The 20501-nt window shown below is 39.1% G+C and overlaps 2 protein-coding genes across 2 annotated transcripts; both read right to left on the bottom strand.

Annotated features, from left to right (window-relative positions):
- Positions 1-616: 616 nt before the first annotated feature.
- Positions 617-1594, bottom strand: LOC117081182 (olfactory receptor 1S2). The gene has a single exon (XM_033206889.1). It carries the CDS (start codon positions 1592-1594, stop codon positions 617-619), a length of 978 nt encoding a protein of 325 aa, XP_033062780.1.
- A 17269-nt stretch (positions 1595-18863) lies between these two features.
- Positions 18864-19862, bottom strand: LOC117081613 (olfactory receptor 10Q1). The gene is given in 1 exon segment (XM_033207789.1): positions 18864-19862. A coding segment is annotated over 1 exon segment (960 nt). The 5' UTR covers positions 19824-19862.
- Between the last annotated feature and the right edge of the window lie 639 nt (positions 19863-20501).

Here is a 20501-nt window from a genome sequence, read left to right as displayed (position 1 = left end):
TCAAGGTGTGTGTTTTAAAATTAATCTCTATTTTTATATGTAAATTTTTTATTTATTCATACATGTATTTTTATTGATAAATTGTCCCCCATATTTTTGGGGAACATCTGATATTTTGATATATTCATATAATGTGTAATAATCAAATTAGGAGATTAGGATATCCATCACCTGAAACATTTATCTTTTCTTTACACTGGGAACATTGGAATTATTCTCTTTTAGCTATTTTGAAATATATAACAAATTATTGTTTACCATAGTCTCCCATAATGATTTATCAAACATTAGGTCTTATTTATTCTATCTAACTGTATTGCTGTACCCATTAATCAACCTCTATTCAGCTCCACTCCACTTCTCTTCTCCTGGGCCCTGGTTACCACCAACCTACTCTCTAAGGATGCATGTTGTTCTTGTGACTTACCATGGTGGTTACCAGTTTTATTTACAAGACAAGAGCTAAGTGGAAAAGCTCCAACTCCCTCAGCAGTTGGAATAGGAGACAGATATCTGCAAGTTTATCAAAAGTTGAACCATCATAACTGCGCCATACACTCTGGGTTGAATCATTTATCTGATTGTGTGGACTAAAAGAATGTAGATGTCCAGGGCATCATAGGGAAGAAAGTTTTCTATTGATGAGCTTTCTCAGGGCACCTTTCATATCCTTATTCCTCAAGCTGTAGATGAAGGGGTTCATCATGGGTGTGACCACAGTGAATAGGACAGCACCAATCTTATCAGTGTCCTCAGGGTGAACGGAGGAGGGGAAAAAGTACACACCTACAATGGTTCCGTAGAACAGTAATACAACTGTTAGGTGAGAGCCACAAGTGGAGAAGGCTTTCCACTTTCCCTGTGTGGATGATATTCTCAGGACAGCTCTGATGATGCAGACATAGGAGAAGAAGATGAGTGCAAAGGGGAAGATGATAACTGATAAACCCACAATAAACAACACAAGCTCATTGATCATTGTGTCTGAACAGGACAGTTTGAGCAGAGGGGCCAAGTCACAGAAGAAGTGTGGGAGGGTGTTGTGGTCACAGAAGAACAATTGAATGAGCAGAAGGGTGTGTGTCAGAGCTATAATATTACTGAGGAGCCACGAGATGACAGTGAGCAAAATGCAGAACCTGGGCCGCATGAGAGTTATATAATTCAGAGGGTGGCAGATCGCCACAAAGCGGTCGTAGGCCATGGTCCCCAAGAGCAAATTGTCAGTGACGACAAACACTATAGAAAAGTACATCTGTGTGATGCAGCTCTCATAAGAGATGGATTGGCTGTTGGTGTGAATACTCACCAGCATTTTGGGGACTGAGTTGGAAATGGAGGAAATACCAGCAAAGGATAGATTGGCAAGGAAGAGATACATGGGGGTGTGAAGGTATGTATCCAAGCTGATGGCCAGAATGATGAGCCCATTCCCAACCACAGTGACCAGGTACATACCCAGGAAAAGCACAAAGAGGAGGTTTTGATGTTCAGCCTGGTTGGAGAGTCCTAGGAGAATGAATTCAGTGATGGTGGTTTGGTTTCCTTGATGCATGTTTCTGCTGATCTGAAGAAAGGAACACAAAGTCTTCATACTCCTACAAGAAAACTTAGCATGGTGTCATCTGACTGCAGTCATTGCAGTGAGGCACTTCCTTTTGGCTGATGGGCAAGAAAGTTTCTTCTGCTTATTAAGTGGAAGTGCTACTGAATAAGGAAGTATTTCAGCAGTGTAGAAATTTGGAAAGTGTCATGGAAAAAGACAGGACATGGCAGATACTTCTCAATGAACATGTTTTAAACTCTAACAGGATTCTGAATGTGACTTTTCCAGTTGGTTCTAAATGTAGTTTCAATCTCCCAAATGAGGATCATAGGTGAGGCATATCCTATATTCTAAAGATGTTATATACACGTGCAGCAATTACTTAAAAGTGACCAAACTGGTCCCCTTGTTCAACTTTATCCTTTCAATCTAAAAGAAAAAAAATTTCAAGTCTCGTGGAAGTGAAGAGACTGGGGAAGTAAACACAACTGAGGGTTAGGAATGGCTATGGGAGTGTACACCATTGTGTGGGTGCTTCATCCCACTAATGCAGAACAAGTGCTTTTGAGGAATGAGTGCAAGGAGGAGCAACGAGGGTTTTAGTTCATCTGTGGCTACATATTAGCTTCAAGAAAATTTAGGGGGCACACATACACTTAAAGATTTCTGTTTGCCTCTCACTTCTAAAGGTGAGGGGGTCACTGGATCAGGTCATGATGGCAGGGGTAGAGGGAAAAGATGGTGGTTAGTAGGGCAATACTGCATTTTCACCCATGGCATGGCATAAATATGTCAATTTCCCATAGGACATGTGATGCTATAGGAGGTCATTGCAGTCAAGTCACCTTGTTGAGATTCCAATCCAGAAACAGCCTATCAGGGCAGAGGAGGCTGTAGCAATAATGAGGTGGCTCTCTTAAGAAACAGAGATCTTAAAGAGATCAGGGACATAATCTATTGTCCTTGTCAGGGGACTGCATAATAGGGCAGTCTCCAAAAGGGAGCCTCTGACGAACCTCAAAATGATCTCAAGAAACACCAGGCCTGCCACATATAAGGCACCAGCTACTAGTATCTATGGCAACAGAGCAAGGGAAGAACATATGCTCCCACCTTTCCACTGTACAACCCAAGCTACACATCAGATCTGAGGTCAAAAGGGAAGACCCACGCTTTGAATTGATAGTGAAGCTGAAGTTTAAAATTGGGCTGGACTTGGTTTTTTAATACCTGGAAATGGATCTTTAGTATCAAATTTAAACATTTTTATTTATTTATTATTTATTTATTTATTTATTTATTTTTTGAGATGGAGTCTCACTCTGTCACCCAGGCTGGAGTGCAATGGCACGATCTCCACTCACTGCAAGCTCTGCCTCCCAGGTTTACGCCATTCTCCTGCCTCAGCCTCCTGAGTAGCTGGGACTACAGGCGCCCACCACCATGCCCGGCTAATTTTTGTATTTTTAAGTAGAGACGGGGTTTCACCGTGTTAGCCAGGATGGTCTCGATCTCCTGACCTTGTGATCCGCCCACCTCGGCCTCCCAAAATGCTGGGATTACAGGCGTGAGCCACTGCGCCCGGCCAAATTTAAACATTTTTAAAACCTTAAGTGGCGAGAAAGGTAAATGGATATCACAAGGTGTCATCTAGGAGTAGGGAAGGGAGATTGGAGCTAGTATGATTTTCGTTGTGACTTATTGAAAATAATATCAGCTTGGGAACAAAGAGACATTGGTCCCTCTTTCTACTCTTTTCACAATGTCTCCTTCTCATTTTATCCCTCTCTTCAACCTATCTTCAAAATCACTTGTCTCTCAAAGATTTTCTTTCCATTCAGAGGCCAGAAAAGAGGAAACCATCTCTGGAATTCTAGAAAACTGAAAGGCATTGGAGATTGAAGCAGAGATCTGAAGTCTCTTTCCTCCGGAAAAGCTTGGCTTACAAATCAGAGAGAAGGGAAAACACATGCAGAAGGGAGAATCCACAATAAAACTGAAAGGAGCTAAATAACTAGCAGGCATCTATATTGAAGATACGGACTGGACTGTGGTTAACAAGTCCTAGGCTGGTTTGGGCTTGACTAGAGAGGGGAATTGTATGTTTCTGAGTGACAATCTCTGATCTCTCCTTTCCATTCTACTTTTCCCACCTACCCGTACTCCTGCACAAATTGTTCTGAGTTCTTAAGGTGGCTGCCTAGCTGGTAAAGACCAGTGCTGGATTCTGAAGAGACTCACCTCTGAATGATGGTAAAAATCTCAGGAAGTTACTGGTTTCTAGACCCAATGGCTTCCTTATCTTTAGCAGATTTGCAGGTGGAGACTCAGCAGCTCTTAGGTATTTTTCAGATTAAACTCTTCCTCCAAGCTTTGGAGTTAATAGAATCATTGTGTTGGGCTCACCTGGGACATTCAGGTCCTTTTCATCCCTTTGGGATAATATCCCTCAAGTGTTTTCCTCAAGACAAACAGTAACTTTTAGATCCCAGTTTTGATGAGGTAAATGGGGAATAGAGAGACAGCTCTGCTTTCTCCCCTTGTTTTGTCTTCACATGCTCTTCCCGCGTGTGATTTCCTATCTGTAACTTAGTTCATTATTGCTCTTCACAGGGAGGGAGTTGCTTGTGCTGTGTGTCATCCCCAGTGAAATGGTCAGCATTTTCAGAGTCCTTTTCTGTGTCTCTTCTAGTGCCTAATGGTGGGAAACAATTAGGAAATACCTAGATAATTGAGTTGAATTTTTTGACCAGAGATTATGAATCCAAAGCGATGTCATATCTAGTGGAAGGAAATAGGATATGATCTTGGCATAAGTTGAATAAATGTTAGCATTGGAAATTGGAGACCCAGTGATTCCACATTCAGAGCTCTTAATTGCAAACTAAAGACAAACGCTGGGTTTCTAATTTTGCAAATAAACGTATTGAAATGATAATTGAGTGGTTTACAATACAATGGGAATGATGGAAAATGACATCCTGAAATGGGCAGAAGCAATAGAGGCTGCCCAGCCAGGGACTCAAGCAAAATTAATATATCCCTTCTTCCAATGCTTAGAGGTGCCTCACAATATAGTACACTTATTTCTCACCCAAACTAAGAATGCTGATCGCCTCTTCAGTAGGAAAACCTCAACCTATGGATTAAGTGTATCAATGAATAATATTTAAAATAATGGGGTAATAGAGAAGGAAGAAGTCAAGTTATTCTATTTATTTATGCACTAACACACAAAAATCAGTAACACTTGTATATGCTAGCAGTGAATTAAGGCAAGCAATTCCATTTACAATAGCTGCAAATGAAAGATAACTAGGAATAAACTTAACTAAGGAGGTGAAAGATTTCTACCCTGAAAACTATATCTTTGATGAAAGAAACTGAGGAAGACACAAATATATGGAACAATATCTTGTGTTCAAGGATTAGAAGAATTGATATTGTTAAAATAACCATACTACCCAAGGAGATCTACAGATTTATTACAATCCTTATAAAAATTCCAATGACATTCTTCACAGAAACAGAAAAAAATTCTAAAATTCACATGGAACCGTAAAAGACCCCAAATTGACAAAGCAGTCCTGAAAAAAACGAATAAAGCTGAAGGCACCACATTACCTGACTTCAAAATATACTATAAAGCTATAGTAACCAAAACAGCATGGGGCTGGCATAAAAACAGACACATAGAGCAGTGAAACAAAATAGAAAGCATAGAAATAGATTTAAGCACCTAAAACCAATGGATTTTTGATAAAGACGCCAAGCACAACACATTGGGTTGAAGACAATAACTGGTGTTGGTAAAACGGAATATTCACATGCAGAAGAGTGACACTAGACTGTCTCTCACCATATACAAACATAAATTTAAAATAGATGATAGACATAAATGTAAAACCATAATCTATGAAACTAACAGAAGAAAACATAGGGAAACACTTCATTACATTGGGCTGGGCACAAATTTGTAAAATAAGATCTCAAAAGCTCAGGCATTAAAAGCAAAAATAGACAAATGAGGTTAAATCAAACTAAAAAGATTTTGCACAGCAAGGAAAACTATTAACAGATTGAAGAGATAATCTACAAAATTTCAAAAAGTATTTGCAAATTATGCATCTGACAATGGTTATAATATTAGGCTATATAAGGAACTTAACAGCAAAAAACCCACCTAATTGAAAATGGGCAGACCTTAATACACATTTCTCAAAAGATGACATGGCCAAATGGATGTATAAAAAATGTTTAATATCATTAATCATCAGAGAATTCCAAATCAAAATTATCTTGGGACATCTCCTTACTCTTATTAGGATGGCTATTTGTCAGAAGACAAAAGAAAACAAGTATTAGTGAGGATGTGGAGGAATGGGAACATACACACTTACACACTGTTGGTGGAATTGTAAAGTAGTACAGCCGCTATGAAAAACAGAATGGGGTTTCCTCAAGAAATTAAAAATAGAACTACCATATGATCCAGCAATCCCACTACTAGGTATATGTCCAAAGGAAATGAAATTTGTATGTTGAAGAAATTTCTGCATTTCCATGAGTGTATGGCACAGTTGTGATGGTTCAGCTTTGGTGAACTTGCAGGTATTTGTGTCCTATTCCAACCTCTGAGGGGGTTGGAGCTTTTCCACTTAGCTCTTGTCTTGGAAACAAAACCTGTAACCACCATGGTAAGTCACAAGAATAACATGCATCCTTAGAGTAGATTGGTGGTTACCAGGACCCAGGAGTGCGAAGACGGAGTGGAGTTGATGAGATGTTGATTAATGGGTACAATAATCCAGTTAGATAGAAGAAATAAGATGTATTGTTTGATAAATCATTAGGGGGACTATTATCTATTATCTATTATAAACCATTATCTACTGTATATTTCAAAATAGCTAAAAGAGAATAATTCTAATGTTCCCAGCATAAAGAAAAGATAAATGTTTCAGGTGATAGATATCCCAGTCTCCTAATTTGATGATTACACATTATATGAGTATATCAAAATATCACGTTCCCCAAAAATATGGGGGACGATGTGTCAATAAAAATATGTGAATCAATAAATAAAATATTTATGCATTAATACAAAATAAAAATTAAGAAATCACACATCTCACATCTTAATTACAATCTATATTACTATAGACTTTGATATGAATTATTTTTCAAGTTGTAATATTTATAGTTGTCTCTTCATTTGTTTGTTCAAGTCTTCTTACATGTTTTTAATGACATTTTATAGTTTTCTTTCTATTTTAAACATATAGATTATTAAGTTGTTCCGAGTGTCTTATGATATTTTTTGCTGACGTAAATTTGTTTACAGATATGTAGGAAACAGTGTAGAATTTGTTTGTTATTATCACATTTCTCTACTAAACTTTTTTGTTGGTATAATAGTTCACACTTGATTTTCTTTTGCCACGAGAAAAATAGTAACATCAGCAAAATGATAATTTCAACCTTCATTTTTTAATATTTTGATTCCTTGTTTGTTTTTTTCCAGTTTTATTTCATTGACTAGTATCTCTAGCAAAACTGTGTTTTAATGACGGCTAATAAGCATATCGGTCAGACTTTAAGTTTTATTTTTTAAAAGATATTTAGTGTTATTTAAAGTATATATTGAATTTCACCAAATGCCTTTATAATATCTATTGAAATTATTAGATTTTTAAAAAAGTGATTAATATGTAGTTACTTACATTAATTGACTTTCTAATATTACAGCAGCCTATGCTTTTAACATCTAATTTGGCTATAATGTATTATTCATTTGCCACACTGTCAAATTTAGCTAAGTAATATTTATGTAATATTTTTACATCCATGGTGAGTCAGATTGGCTAATAGTTGTCCTTTTGGTAATAATATTCTTGCTAAGTTGTTACTGTGGATATGATACAATTAATCGTAATGAACTTACTGTTGGTTTCCTGAAACTTTTATAAAGGTGAAATAGTCTTTTTGATCCTATTTAATATTGCTCCTATGAATTGCACTATGTCTGATATTAGTATTGTCGGATCTACTTTTTAAAAAAAGTTAGTGCTTGTTTGGCTCTATCTCTGTTGATCCACTTACTTTAAGTATCTTAAGTGTGTCTCATGTTATGAACATGTATCTGCATTTTAACACAAAATCTGAGCATTTCAGTCTTTTAACAAATAAATCTAAGCAATTCACATATATAGGGTCACTGATACATTGAGTTTATGTTTTCCATTTACTACATTTTATTTATTATTTATTTATTTATTTTTTTTTATTTATCTTTTGAGACAAAGTCTTGCTCTGTGGCTCAGGCTGGAGCAGAGTGGTAAGATCTTGGCTCATTGCAATATCTACCTCCCTGGTTCAAGCAATTCCCCTGCCTCAGCCTCCCGAGTAGCTGGAATTATAGGCGCATGCCACCATGCCCTGATAATTTTTTGTGTGTTTTTAGTAGAGACGGGGTTTCACCATGTTGGCCAGACTGTTCTCGAACTCCTGACCTCAGCCAATCCACTCGCTTCAGCCTCCCAAAATGCTGGGATTACAGGCGTAAGCCATGGCACCCAGCCCATTTACTACATTTTAAAAACTATTTCATATTTCTTCTCTTAACGATTGCCAGATTGATGGAGTTTAATTTTCTTTTACCCCTTCTATTGGCTTGAAATATATTGATGCAATATATATTCTATTAGTGTTAAAGAAGCATACATATTTTAAAGAACCATACATAAACTAATAACAATTAAATTTATGAATTAATTAATATCTATAAATTTCTTTCAAACAAAATGAAATTTCAGAATACTTTACCATCTTTCTTCTTTTATTCTCTCTCTTCTATTTATGATTCAAGTCATCTGGAATTTTAGTTCCAAATTATAATATTTTTGAATGTGGTTTGCATTTTAGAAATATTATCTTATCAATTGTATTAAGCTACATAAACACATTGTGGTATTTATTTAGAAGAAATTCAAGGATTTTGTTGTTTACTATCCTTTCTTATGTTTTACATCTACCAGACAAAAGAGAAAGACTTTGAAACATTTCCAGAGCCTCGGACTGCAGTTAATCTCTTCAGTGTTTGTTAATGGAACATTTCTTAGGACTCACTCTGTACCCTGTTCTGGCCTACATATTATGGGGAGTCATGTTGACTAAAGTCCTGGTTCTATCCTTTAGAAGTTCACAGTTGATGTGCAGATATAATATGTGAACAGAAAGAAAGAGCTTATAGGTACGAATATCAGGTGGAGACCAGTCAAATGGGTATCATGAGATATCAAGCATGGTAGGAAAAGTGCTACAGAAATTCAGAGAAGAGAGATATCCGTGGACTTGAGTAATAGTAAATATTTCATTGAGAAAGCGAACTAGAGCCATGCATTTGAAATGGGCAGAATTTATACAGATGGGGAGACACAGAGAGGGATTTTGAAGTGGATAGATGTTACGGGTGGTGGGACCATGTATGATGCGTTTTGGGTTCAATTAAGAGTCTAACATTGCTGAGGTTGAAGTTTATATAAATGAATAAGAAACAAAGTTTTAAGGCAACTTGGGGCCTGATCTTGGCAAGTGTTTAATATCAGGATAAGGTGTTTGAATTTTCTCATGCCAATTCCTAACCAGATGATTTCTAGTCACTCACAAAGTATGCAATTTAGAGTGATTCCACTAACAGAGTCATAGAATCTAGAGCTGGAGGGGACCACAAAGTTCGCCTAGAGCACTACTTATTGTAAACATGAGTACATTGATCCCCAGAGTGATGGGTGACTCGTTAACACCAGGTGGTGAGTTTTGGCAGAACCAAAATGAAAACTCACTGGAAGATTTCCTAGTGCAGTGTTCCCTGGAGGCAGGTAGATGTAGCAGAAAGAGCAGAGACTTTGAAGCGAGACAGACCTGGGTTTGAATTCCAGCTTTGCTATGTTCTGAGTGTGTGACGTTGGGCATGTGGCTTAACTTCTCAGAGCCCCCTTTACCATATCAGTAAACTGCAGATGATGTTTGCAAAACAGCTACCTTGGTCTCTGGTGAGGTAGGAGACCAGCAGGACTTCTTTTCTGGTCGCATCCCTGCTGACCAAAACAGGATCTGGTCCAGACAGGATAAAGTGAAGAAACTGGCTGAACCCAGCGAATGGTGGCTATAGCAATCCCTGGCTGTCTTCATTACTCATTAGCATAAGACACTTTCACCAGTGCCATGGCTAGTTACAAATGCCATGGCAACAATCTTGGAAGTTACCACCCATTTCCATAGCAATGAGCCAGAAGTTACCATCTCTTTCCTAGAAAGTTCAAAATAACCTGCCTCTCAATTTATATTAACCAGCCCCTTAATTAGTGTTAGATTGGAAGTGTGTATATGTGACTATAAATACAGTTACCAACAACTCATACTTTGCTGACTCTGGGTGCGTTGCCTATGAGTTATCCCTGCTCTGCAAGGAGCAGTGCCATTCAACAAAGATTGCTGTCTAGCCCATCAGCTTGCCCTTGAATCCTTTCCTTGGCAAAGCCAAGGACCCTCCCGGGCTAGGCCTGTCCTGCATCACTGGCACATAGTCAGCAGCTCATTAAATATTAACTTTTCTTTACTTCAGAGAGGTCAGCATCCTAGGGAGGATAATTAAAGAGCTTAACAATCCCAGCCTCCTCTCTTAGCTGATTTGAGATAAACACTGACAACAAAATATCGCCAGAAAGGCCTGGTAAAGATAAAGGTTTGTTAGGCTCTGAGACAGTGAGGGATGGGGGTGGGGAGGAACAGAAATATGAGGGTCAGTCAGAAAATCATCTAATGATAAGTGCCCATTTTAGTTGTTAAGTACAAAATATTGAGAGAGAGAGAGAGAGAGATTAAAACCAAGCTCACAATAGATAAAGAAATTTAGTTAACAAATAGATATTGAAACCAAGCTCACAATGGATAAAGAAATTTGGTTAACAAATTTTGGTGTATTCATACAATGGACTACTACTTAGAGATACAAAAGAATGAACTGCAGCAACGCAGAGCAACCCGTATCCATCTCAGAAACGTTATGTTAAGTGAAAGAAGCCAAACTCAGAAGAATGCATACCGTATGAGTTCGTTTCTAGAAATTCTTAAATGGACAAATCTCATCTTTGTGATGGAAGTCAGAATAGTGGTTGATCAGCAGGAAGGAGAATTGATTGGAAAGGGAAATGGGAATTTTCCAGAATGATGAAAATATTTCATTATTGAATACATCAAACAGAACCAATCCGTGCATTTTAGTGTATGTTATTTACACTTCAATTAAAATACTAATAAGAACAAAGGATGCCTACCATTTTTTCATTTTGCTTCAGGTAGAGTTTGACTCTACTATAACATCAGAGTCAGTGGAAAATCGTTTTCTGCCTTATATATTTTTTTCAGATAAGTGGAGGTTGGGATGTTGTCTTTCTTGGGATTCTGCAGGGAGAATCAGGGAGGCCGAGGGGAGCCAAGGATGCTCTTACTTATGATAATGTCCGCAGTGAAACTGTCATCCCCTCAGACAGACAGTCTAACAGGAAGTGAACGCACAGGCATTGGACTCGACAGGAACATCCAGACATGTGGCAGTTTCTCAGGCGTAAGAGGACCCAGGAAAGAATATGCCAGTTGGAGGCACTTATGTATTATAGCTACAAAGACTGTCTCCTGGAGGCGTGGGGCCTGGTACATGAGTGTGGAAGGTAGTTGGCAATTTAGATATTTTGGAGCCAAGATTACTAAGAGGACGTCATCAGTTGTAGAAAGAAATATAAAACTCTCTTGTAGAATGCACAGAAGGACTTCTTAGAACATATCTCAAGGCAGGCATCTGGCATTTCTTTTTTTTTTCTTTTTTTTTTTTTGAGACAGAGTCTGGCTCTGTCACCCAGGCTGGAGTGCAGTGGCCGGATCTCAGCTCACTGCAAGCTCCCCCTCCCAGGTTTACACCATTCTCCTGCCTCAGCCTCCCGAGTAGGTGGGACTACAGGCGCCCGCCACCTCGCCCGGCTAGTTTTTTGTATTTTTAGTAGAGACGGGGTTTCACCGTGTTAGCCAGGATGGTCTCGATCTCCTGACCTTGTGATTCGCCCGCCTCAGCCTCCCAAAGTGCTGGGATTACAGGCTTGAGCCACCGCGCCCGGCCTGGCATTTCTTACATCACTGTCTTCTTGCATCTATTATTCTTCTCTAGAAAAAATAAGATTGACTTATAACTATGTCCATTTTCCCAATAGTGTGTAAATTTTTGAAAGCAGATATCTTATGCTTTTGTCAATGAACACCAAACATATAATCCAGTTTCTGCGATATGTCATGGCCTCTTCTCCATTTCAATTTACTATCCCTCAACATTCTCTACCTTATCCTAAACACTTGCCTCCAATTTTCTGCTTGTTTGTATAGCCCTTGTGTGTTTATTTATTTATTCATTATCTTTTCTCCCCTCATGAATATTAGATCCATGGAATCAGGGACTTTAGCAAATAGTATATTCTGTTGAAATATTTGTTTAAAAATTAGTAAGTGAGGCCAGGCGCGGTAGCTCACGCCTGTAATCCCAGCACTTTGGGAGGCTGAAGTGGGCGGATCACAAGGTCAGGAGAGCGAGACCATCCTGGTTAACACGGTGAAACCCTGTCTCTACTAAACATACAAAAAATTAGCTGGGTGTGGTGGCGGGTGCCTGTAGTCCCAGTTACTTGGGAGGGTGAGGCAGGAGAATGGTGTGAACCTGGGTGGCAGAGCTTGCAGTGAGCCGAGATCGTGCCACTGCACTCCAGTCTGGGTGACAGAGCAAGACTCCATCTCAAAAATAAACAAACAAAATTAGTAAGTGAATGTACAAAATAAGTATTTATTGAAAGAATTATTGTATTATGGCATAATTGGGTCTTCCCAACATAGTTTCTTAAAGATCATCAAATGTGTGTTCTGTGGTCTCTGGTGATGGTTATCCCCTGTCCCGCTTGTGCCCCATCTCATCTGAATAACTTCTTTTCCCCAATACTATGAGTGTCATACTTTTCCCTTCTAATGAAAGCTAAATTGAAACCAAAAAGAGGCAACGAGGACAGTTCTCAAGTTGGAACTAGTGGGCAGAGATAGGCCCAAGCCAGAATCACCATCGCATTTCAAAGTTCTGGTGGTTTTCATCAGATCCTCTAATTTTACAATGTGGTTTTTCAAAGTCACCGCTGAATGAGAACGAGAAGGACAGAGAGAGAGAGATGGAGGGAGGGAGGGAGGGAGGGAGAGAGAGAGAGAGAGAGAGAGAAAAGAGGATGGAAGTTGGAGGACATCATTATAAAATTAACTGTTGAGATTCTTTATGGTACGCATTATTTTCGACTCATCCGACAGTCGCAAATCAAACTGCCCAGAATGTGCTGTTGTATAATAACTTTTCTCAATCAACCGTTTCCTTATTTAGTCCCCTCTCCATTTACACTCATTAGATCTAATTAGACAACATAGATATGCAGAAACATACGTTCATGCTATGGTTTCCTAGGTCTTCAAAATGTGAGTATAAGAAATCAGAATTCCTGGGAAATTTCAAAATTGTAAATTATTCTTAAAATATTTTCAATATTATTTATACTCTTTACTCATTATTATAGATATCTAGAATTTATTTAATAAGTATAAATATCAGGGTTATATTATATATAGCATTTAGTAGATGATAGCAAATAACCAAGCACTGGGAAACTCACTGTGAACATTATTAGGTGGTATTTAAATAACATTCAGATCTCCCAGGCAAGTAAACTGCACTACACAGATTCGCACTTCCAGATGCAATTTAAATACTTATTAGCTTCTAAAACTAATTATTTCTTGCAACGCCACTCATATCTGCATAACATATCCTAGGCGCAAAAGCTTAGTAATAGTATTCATTTTACTTGTAAGAATGACTCACTGTTAGCAGCAGACAGAGCCATGAACACACACATGAAAATAGCCACAAGCAAGACTGACTGATTAGGCAGTCACTGCTTCTCCCCTAATGCTCTTGTACTGATTTTGGAAATGAAGACTTAGCCGTTGGCCCTGCATGTCATCAGTTTCTGCTCTTGCTTTACCCTTGGCATGAGTGGATTCCGCCGAATCAGTAACGTCTCTATGTTGACTATTATGCTTTAATTCTTGCAGGAGAATTTTAATTTTTTTCTGATTCTTCTTGATTTCTCAACTACTTTTTCTCAGAGTTCGGATTTTAAAAATATATATATTTTTGAGAAATGCTGGGAAGGAATCTCACATCAGCACTTGACTTCTACCAATGTGTCTGACCCTTCATTCGCCTGTCAATCAGAAGAGAGATGAAGAACCCTAGTGTCACAACATCTGTGATGCTTTTGTAGTGTGTTCTGGCTTCAAGGGGCTTATTGTTTAGCAGTGGGGGACATATTTTCAAGTAATTACACTGCCTGATAAAATTTATTTTAATAAAATTCCAATGAGAGAGACATAGAAAGAGAATATCAGTAGAGGGAGAGGTTACTTTCTTGGAAAATACTTCTCTGTAAGACAGTTAACACTAAGGACACATTCACACACCCAAAAGGCTGGATGAAGGGAATGAGCAGGGTTATGAAAGTAGCAGAATTTTTAAAGAAGTGGTGAACCTGCAGGGGAGGAAAGCTAAGCTACTCTGGCGGGTTCTGTCTTCCACTTACGCTACCTAGAGGCTTCCTTGATAGGAGGGGATCATCTCATATCAGGATGAACATTTCTGTCCCATCATCTGACTCGTGGTGTACTGTGATTTCATTCAATATTCTCATTCCAGAATGTAACAAGTTCAATGAAAGACTCATATAAAGGAATAATTTTTCAGTAATTAAAAGGAGCTCTTCCATGTACATTGAAGCATTTCTTCACAGTAGCTATGACGAAAGATTAACCTAAGTGTTCACCAGTAGAAGAATAGGTGAGGAAAATGAAATACTACTTAGCCTTAAAAAAGAAGGAAAAATCAGGCCGGGCGCGGTGGCTCAAGCCTGTAATCCCAGCACTTTGGGAGGCCGAGATGGGCGGATCACGAGGTCAGGAGATGGAGACCATCCTGGCTAACACGGTGAAACCCCGTCTCTACTAAAAAAATACAAAAAACTAGCCGGGTGAGGTGGCGGGCGCCTGTAGTCCCACCTACTCGGGAGGCTGAGGCAGGAGAATGGCGTAAACCGGGAGGTGGAGCTTGCAGTGAGCTGAGATCTGGCCACTGCACTCCAGCCTGGGTGACAGAGCAAGACTCCGTCTCAAAAAAAAAAAAAAAAAAAATCTTGTCATTTGTGACAACATGGATGAATCTGGAGAATATCACATAAACTGAAATAAGACAGTCACAGAAAGACAAATACTGCAGGATCTCACTTATATGTGGAATGTAAAAATGTTGAACTAACAGAAACAGAGTGAAAAGATGGTTACCAGAGGCTTAGGGTGACAGGATTGGGGAGATGTTGGTCAAATGACATAAAATATTAGTTAGACAGCAGAAACAAGTTCAAGAGATCTATTGTACATCATGGTGTCTACAGTAAATTATACCTTACTGTGTATTTGAAAATGGCTGAGAATAGATTTTAAGTATTCTTACCACAAAAATAATGTGTCTGGAATCATTCATATGTTAAATAGCTTTATTTAGCCATTTGACAATGCCTACATATATTAAAACATTTTGTTGTATGCCATAAATATATATAATTTTTACTTGTCAACTAAAAAATAAGAAAAAATAAGAAAGGGGAACTCATTCTATTCATCTAGAATATGTATAGGAAGGAACTGGGAGAACCCAATAATTCAATTTGAAAGGTTTAACCAACTCTCTTTTCAAATGTAACATTTACCCTCTTCTTTTCGAGTTCCAGGTTAATTTTAGGAATGACTTGTGACATTAAATAAAGAATGAAAGAAGGTATGAAAATTCAGTTTCAAACTTCCCTTGTGTTGGCATTTCAGACAATGCCTAGCACAATGTATACAAATAATTGATTCATTATGTTCTGATGTGAATTGGCCTGGATAGGTTGACATGCAGTCTGCTAACCAGAGAGTTTATTTTCTTCTCCAGCATTTACAGTGGTCTTCCCTACTTCCCTCCATCTGCAGTTTTGCTTTCCAGTTTCAGCTGTAGTCTGAAAATATTAAATAGAAAATTTAAGAAATAATCAATTCATAAGTTTAAAATTGTCTGATATTCTGAGTAGTGTGACAAAATCTCTTGTCATCTTATTCTGTCCTGTCTGGGATGTGAATTCTCTCTCTGCCCAGTGTATCCACACTGTATAACATTTTATGCTTCTGAAATCCAACCATGGACATTGTCATAGCTTGATGATTCAAGATCACCCCAAGCAGATGATCCTTTTTCTGGCCATCAGAAAGTCAATAGTAGCCAGATGTTGTGTTCTAATGCCTGTGTCATTTACCTCATTTCATCTAATCACATAGGCATTATATCATCTCACATCATTATGAAAAGAAGAGGGAGGAGTACTGTACATTAAGATATTTTGAGAGAGACCACATTGACATAACTTTTATTATAGTATGTTGTTATAATTGTTCTATTCTATTGTTGCTGTTGTTAATCTCTTACTACAGCTAACTTATAAGCTAAATTTTATTGTAAGTATGTATGTGTAGGAAAAAAAAGATGGTTGTATAGGATTTGATACTATCTATGGTTTCAGATATCCTCCGGGGTCTTGGAAGTATTCCCTTTGGATAAGGGAATACTTAGAAGCTGTATTAGTTCATTCTTATGCAGCCATAAATATACTGCCTGAGACTGGGTAATTTATAAACAAAAGAGGTTTAATTGAATCACAGTTTCACATGGCTGAGGAGACACCAGGAAACTTACAATCATGGCGGAAGGTGAAGGGAAAGCAAAGCACATGTTACATTGCTGCAGGCAAGAGAGGGTGCACAGGGGAAACCACCACTTTTAAAATCATCAGATCTGGTAAGAACTCCCTCATTACCATGATAACAGCATGGGGGAAACTGCCTCCATGATCCAATCACCTCCCACCAGTTCCCTGTCCCCTACACCTGGGGATTACAATTCAAGATGAGATTTGGGTGGGGACACAGTGCCAAACCATATCAAAAGCAAGGCATTTCTAATGTATTGTTAAATCCAATGACTGTCCCCAGAATATGTAATACTTTATAGTTCTTCTCCTTATCATCGTGTGAAATCAGGTGAAAAATTAGGAGTTCCAAAAGCAATTTCAATGGGAAAAAGATGAACCCCCCGAACACCAAAAGAGTCCCAATCTAGAAAAAATATAAAAAGTGGATCTGAACTATGATGATGGGAGGTTTATATGCCAAATAAATCTACATAAGCCTCACATTCCTTCTAGAAGTTATATTTCTGATTATAGGAGGAACATAGTCTTATTTTGGAAATCAGGGAAAATAATAAAGAGGAAAACTAGAAAATTCATAATTCTACATCACAGATAATAACTGTTAACTTTTTGGTGTGTTTCTATTCCTCATTATGCATGTATATATTTTTATAAAATTGGGCTCTTATTGTAAATAAGGCTTGAATCTTGATTTTATTACTTACAGGTATAATGATAAACATTGCCCTTTATTACTAAATATTAATGATTTTAGTATGCTGTGTTTCTGTATCCAACATTGTTGGAAATTAGATTTTAATCACTTTCCATGTTATAAATGTAAGAAACACCCTTATATTTTGTTTTGTTTGACATTCTGTTAATTTTCTGAGGTTATGTTTTTAGAATAAGAATTCTGAAATTAAAGAATAGAAACCTTTCATGGGTTTTGGTAAATGTAACCATATAGGATTCAAAAAGGTTATAACAATTTCTTTTTTCTTTTCTTTTTTATTTTATTTTATTTTATTTTTTGAGTTGGAGTCTTGCTCTGTTGCCAGGCTGGAGTGCTGTGGCACAATCTTGGCTCACTGCAACCTATGACTCCGGTTCAAGCGATTCTCCTGCTTCAGCCTCCCAACTAGCTGGGATTATAGGCAGGTGCCACCATGCATAGATAATTTTTGTATTTTTAGTAGAGACAGGATTTCACTATGTTGGCCAGGATGGTCTCAAACTCCTGACCTCGTAATCTGCCTGCTTTGGCCTCCCAAAGTGCTGGGATTACAGGTGTGAGCCACCATGCCCCGCCAGGTTATAACAATTTCTTAGGTCAGTTTAATATCCACTGGTAGATATGTTCACTCTCTTCCTGTAGCTGCTAATTAAAATCAGCTTATGATCTGGATCCAGACTCTCACCTGATAGATTGCACCCTCCCCCAGCTGTTAGGGGAGAGGTCATTGCTTATAAGAACTATCCGTGGAGTCCTCTGGACCTGGCTGTTCCTCAGGGTGTAAATGAGAAGGTTGAGCAGTGTGGTGTCCACTGTGAATACCATAAAGGGAAGTGGATTTTACTTGAGGGTTTATTTGGGGTTGGAACACAATCCCATGTGTTCCAACCATGAAGAGGTAACAGCCATTCTGCTACAAAACTCTGCTGAAGGAGGAATAGTGCCATAGTAGTGCTACCTGCTCAGTGGATCTGTGAGCGGCAGCCATCATGAAGATGTAGAAGGTGGTGAGGAAGGTGGAACAGCAAAGACTAGTGTGAGAGCCACCAGCACAGAGGGCTCATGTGGGCAGGGCTGGCATAGACCAGATGTAATTCTCCATACCCTAGCAAGGCTGGTACATAGTAGGTGATTATCAATGAAAGAAAATTCCTAGCCCCTTTCTGGCATGAAGAAAATGAAAGCAGCCAGTTGGGATGTATGGTGCAAAGGAAATTAATGCATTAAGTAAGCTGTTGTTTGTTTGTCATATGCTGATACCCAAAACAATAATAAAATGTGTTTATTTGAGCAAAGTATGTCTTTATGAATATTCCTTACTTAAGGCAACTTTCACAGGGTAAATTACAACATCTCCTCAGGAGGCAGCAAGTCTATCAGCCTTTATTCACAGTACGTAAGGGGTGTTCCTAATACGGCACTTGACATGGGTGAGCTACAAATCCTTCAAGTAGAGCTAAGTAAACTAATATTCCTACACTGTAAGTTCTGCCCAAATTTTCATATCTTAGTCAAAGCACTCAGAAAAATAAGCACGAATTGTTGAACTTGGGGCAAATATGGCAAAAAAGAAACATCAAGTGCAAAGTGTGGGAAAGTACTACAATTCTGTGTCATTTAGCGTTCATTGACATAGCAACAGACAGACACCCAGCCCAGTGCCCCTAAACCTTCAGTTGGCGTCAGAGGCTGCTTTACGGAGAATGGCCTTCCTCAGAGCATCTTTGACATCCTTATTCCTAAGGGTGTAAATCAAAGGGTTGAGGAAGGGGGTGACAAAGGTGTAGACCAACGCGATTTGGCGGTCCTCATCCTCTGAGGTGCTGGACCGTGGACGCAGGTACACGAGGCTGCAGCAGCCATACTGCAGCAGGACCACGGTGAGGTGGGAGGAGCAGGTGGAGAAGGCCCGGCGGCAGCCCTCAGCAGAATGGATGCGCAGGATGGCGCAGGTGATGAACACGTAGGAGACGCAGATGAGCAGAAAGGGGATGGTCAGCACGAGGATGCTCACTACATAGAGGACAGCCTAGTGCACGTGGATGTCAGCGCAGGCCAGGCGCAGGAAGGGCGGCACATCGCAGAGGAAGTGATCGATTTCCTGACGGTGGCCGCAGAAGGGCAGGGTGAAGATTAAGGTGGTGAGTTGCAGGGCGAGGAAGAGGGCCAGGCCTAGGGCCCCGACCAGCATCTGCGCGCACAGCTTGCGGGTCATGATGAGGGTGTAGTGCAGCGGGTGGCAGATGGCCACATAGTGGTCATAGGCCGTGATCGCCAAGAGAAAACAGTCGGTGCTGCCAAGGGTGACAAAGAAGAACATTTGGGCCCCACATCCAGCCAACGAAATGGTCCTCTGGGCCCCAAAAATGTTGGAAAGCATCAAGGGTACTACCACGGTGGTGTAGCAGATTTCCAGGAAAGATAGGTTGGACAAGAAGAAATACATCGGGGTGCGGAGGGTGCTGCGTGTGCACACCACCCAGATGATGGTTGTGTTGCCACAGAGGATCATCAAGTAGAGGAGGAGGAAGAGATGGAAGAGAAGAACCTGGAATTCAGTGCCTGTAGTGAACACACGGAACACAAACTCAGTGCGGTCAGACTGGTTGAAGACAAGTTTCCCCACAAGCATGTCTTGTGCAAAAGGATAGGACGCACTGAGCTCTTCTTGGCTGAGTTGCTTTATTGCTTGAGTAAAAGCAGGAGTGTACAATTTTATTTGGAATGATCTATTTAGTAGCTAGTTTCCAATGCATGGGAATGAATTCACGATAGAGGGTTTGGTATACTTTACCTTCGAAATCTTCATGAATGGGATAGACAGTTATCTGCAGAAGTTCCTGGGGGCAAGACATGTAGACACATGTAGATGTTCCTTGTGAAATAGCTCCCCCAACCCAGATATTTTCAATCCAGTTGACAAGACTTAATTATTTTGCTTGTATCTAATTACAGTGAAGATGTGTATGGTTGCACATATTTTAAAATTAGATAAATAAATTTGTTGTTTACTTTTTTCATTAAGCACTCTCACTGAAATATAACATACATGTGAAGGAATCACAGATCCTAAGTGTGAAGCTTGATTTGTTTATTTATTTTTACATCGTAAATATGCCAGTACAGCCACTGTGAAGATTAAGAAATAGAACAATTCCAGTAACCTACGAACATCCTTCATGTCTCTTCTCAGTCTTTATGCCTCACAAAAGTAACCACTTTTTGACGTTAATCATTACAGATTGATGTAACTATGTTTCACCTTATATATTAAATAATAAAGCATGTACTTTGTTGTAACCGGCTTCAA

Source organism: Trachypithecus francoisi, unplaced genomic scaffold (genome assembly GCF_009764315.1).
Source record: "Trachypithecus francoisi isolate TF-2019V2 unplaced genomic scaffold, Tfra_2.0 Lachesis_group8, whole genome shotgun sequence".
Taxonomy (NCBI): Eukaryota; Metazoa; Chordata; class Mammalia; order Primates; family Cercopithecidae; genus Trachypithecus; species Trachypithecus francoisi.
Note: the sequence above shows the minus strand (reverse complement) of the source record. Positions and strands in the feature narration are given on the sequence as shown.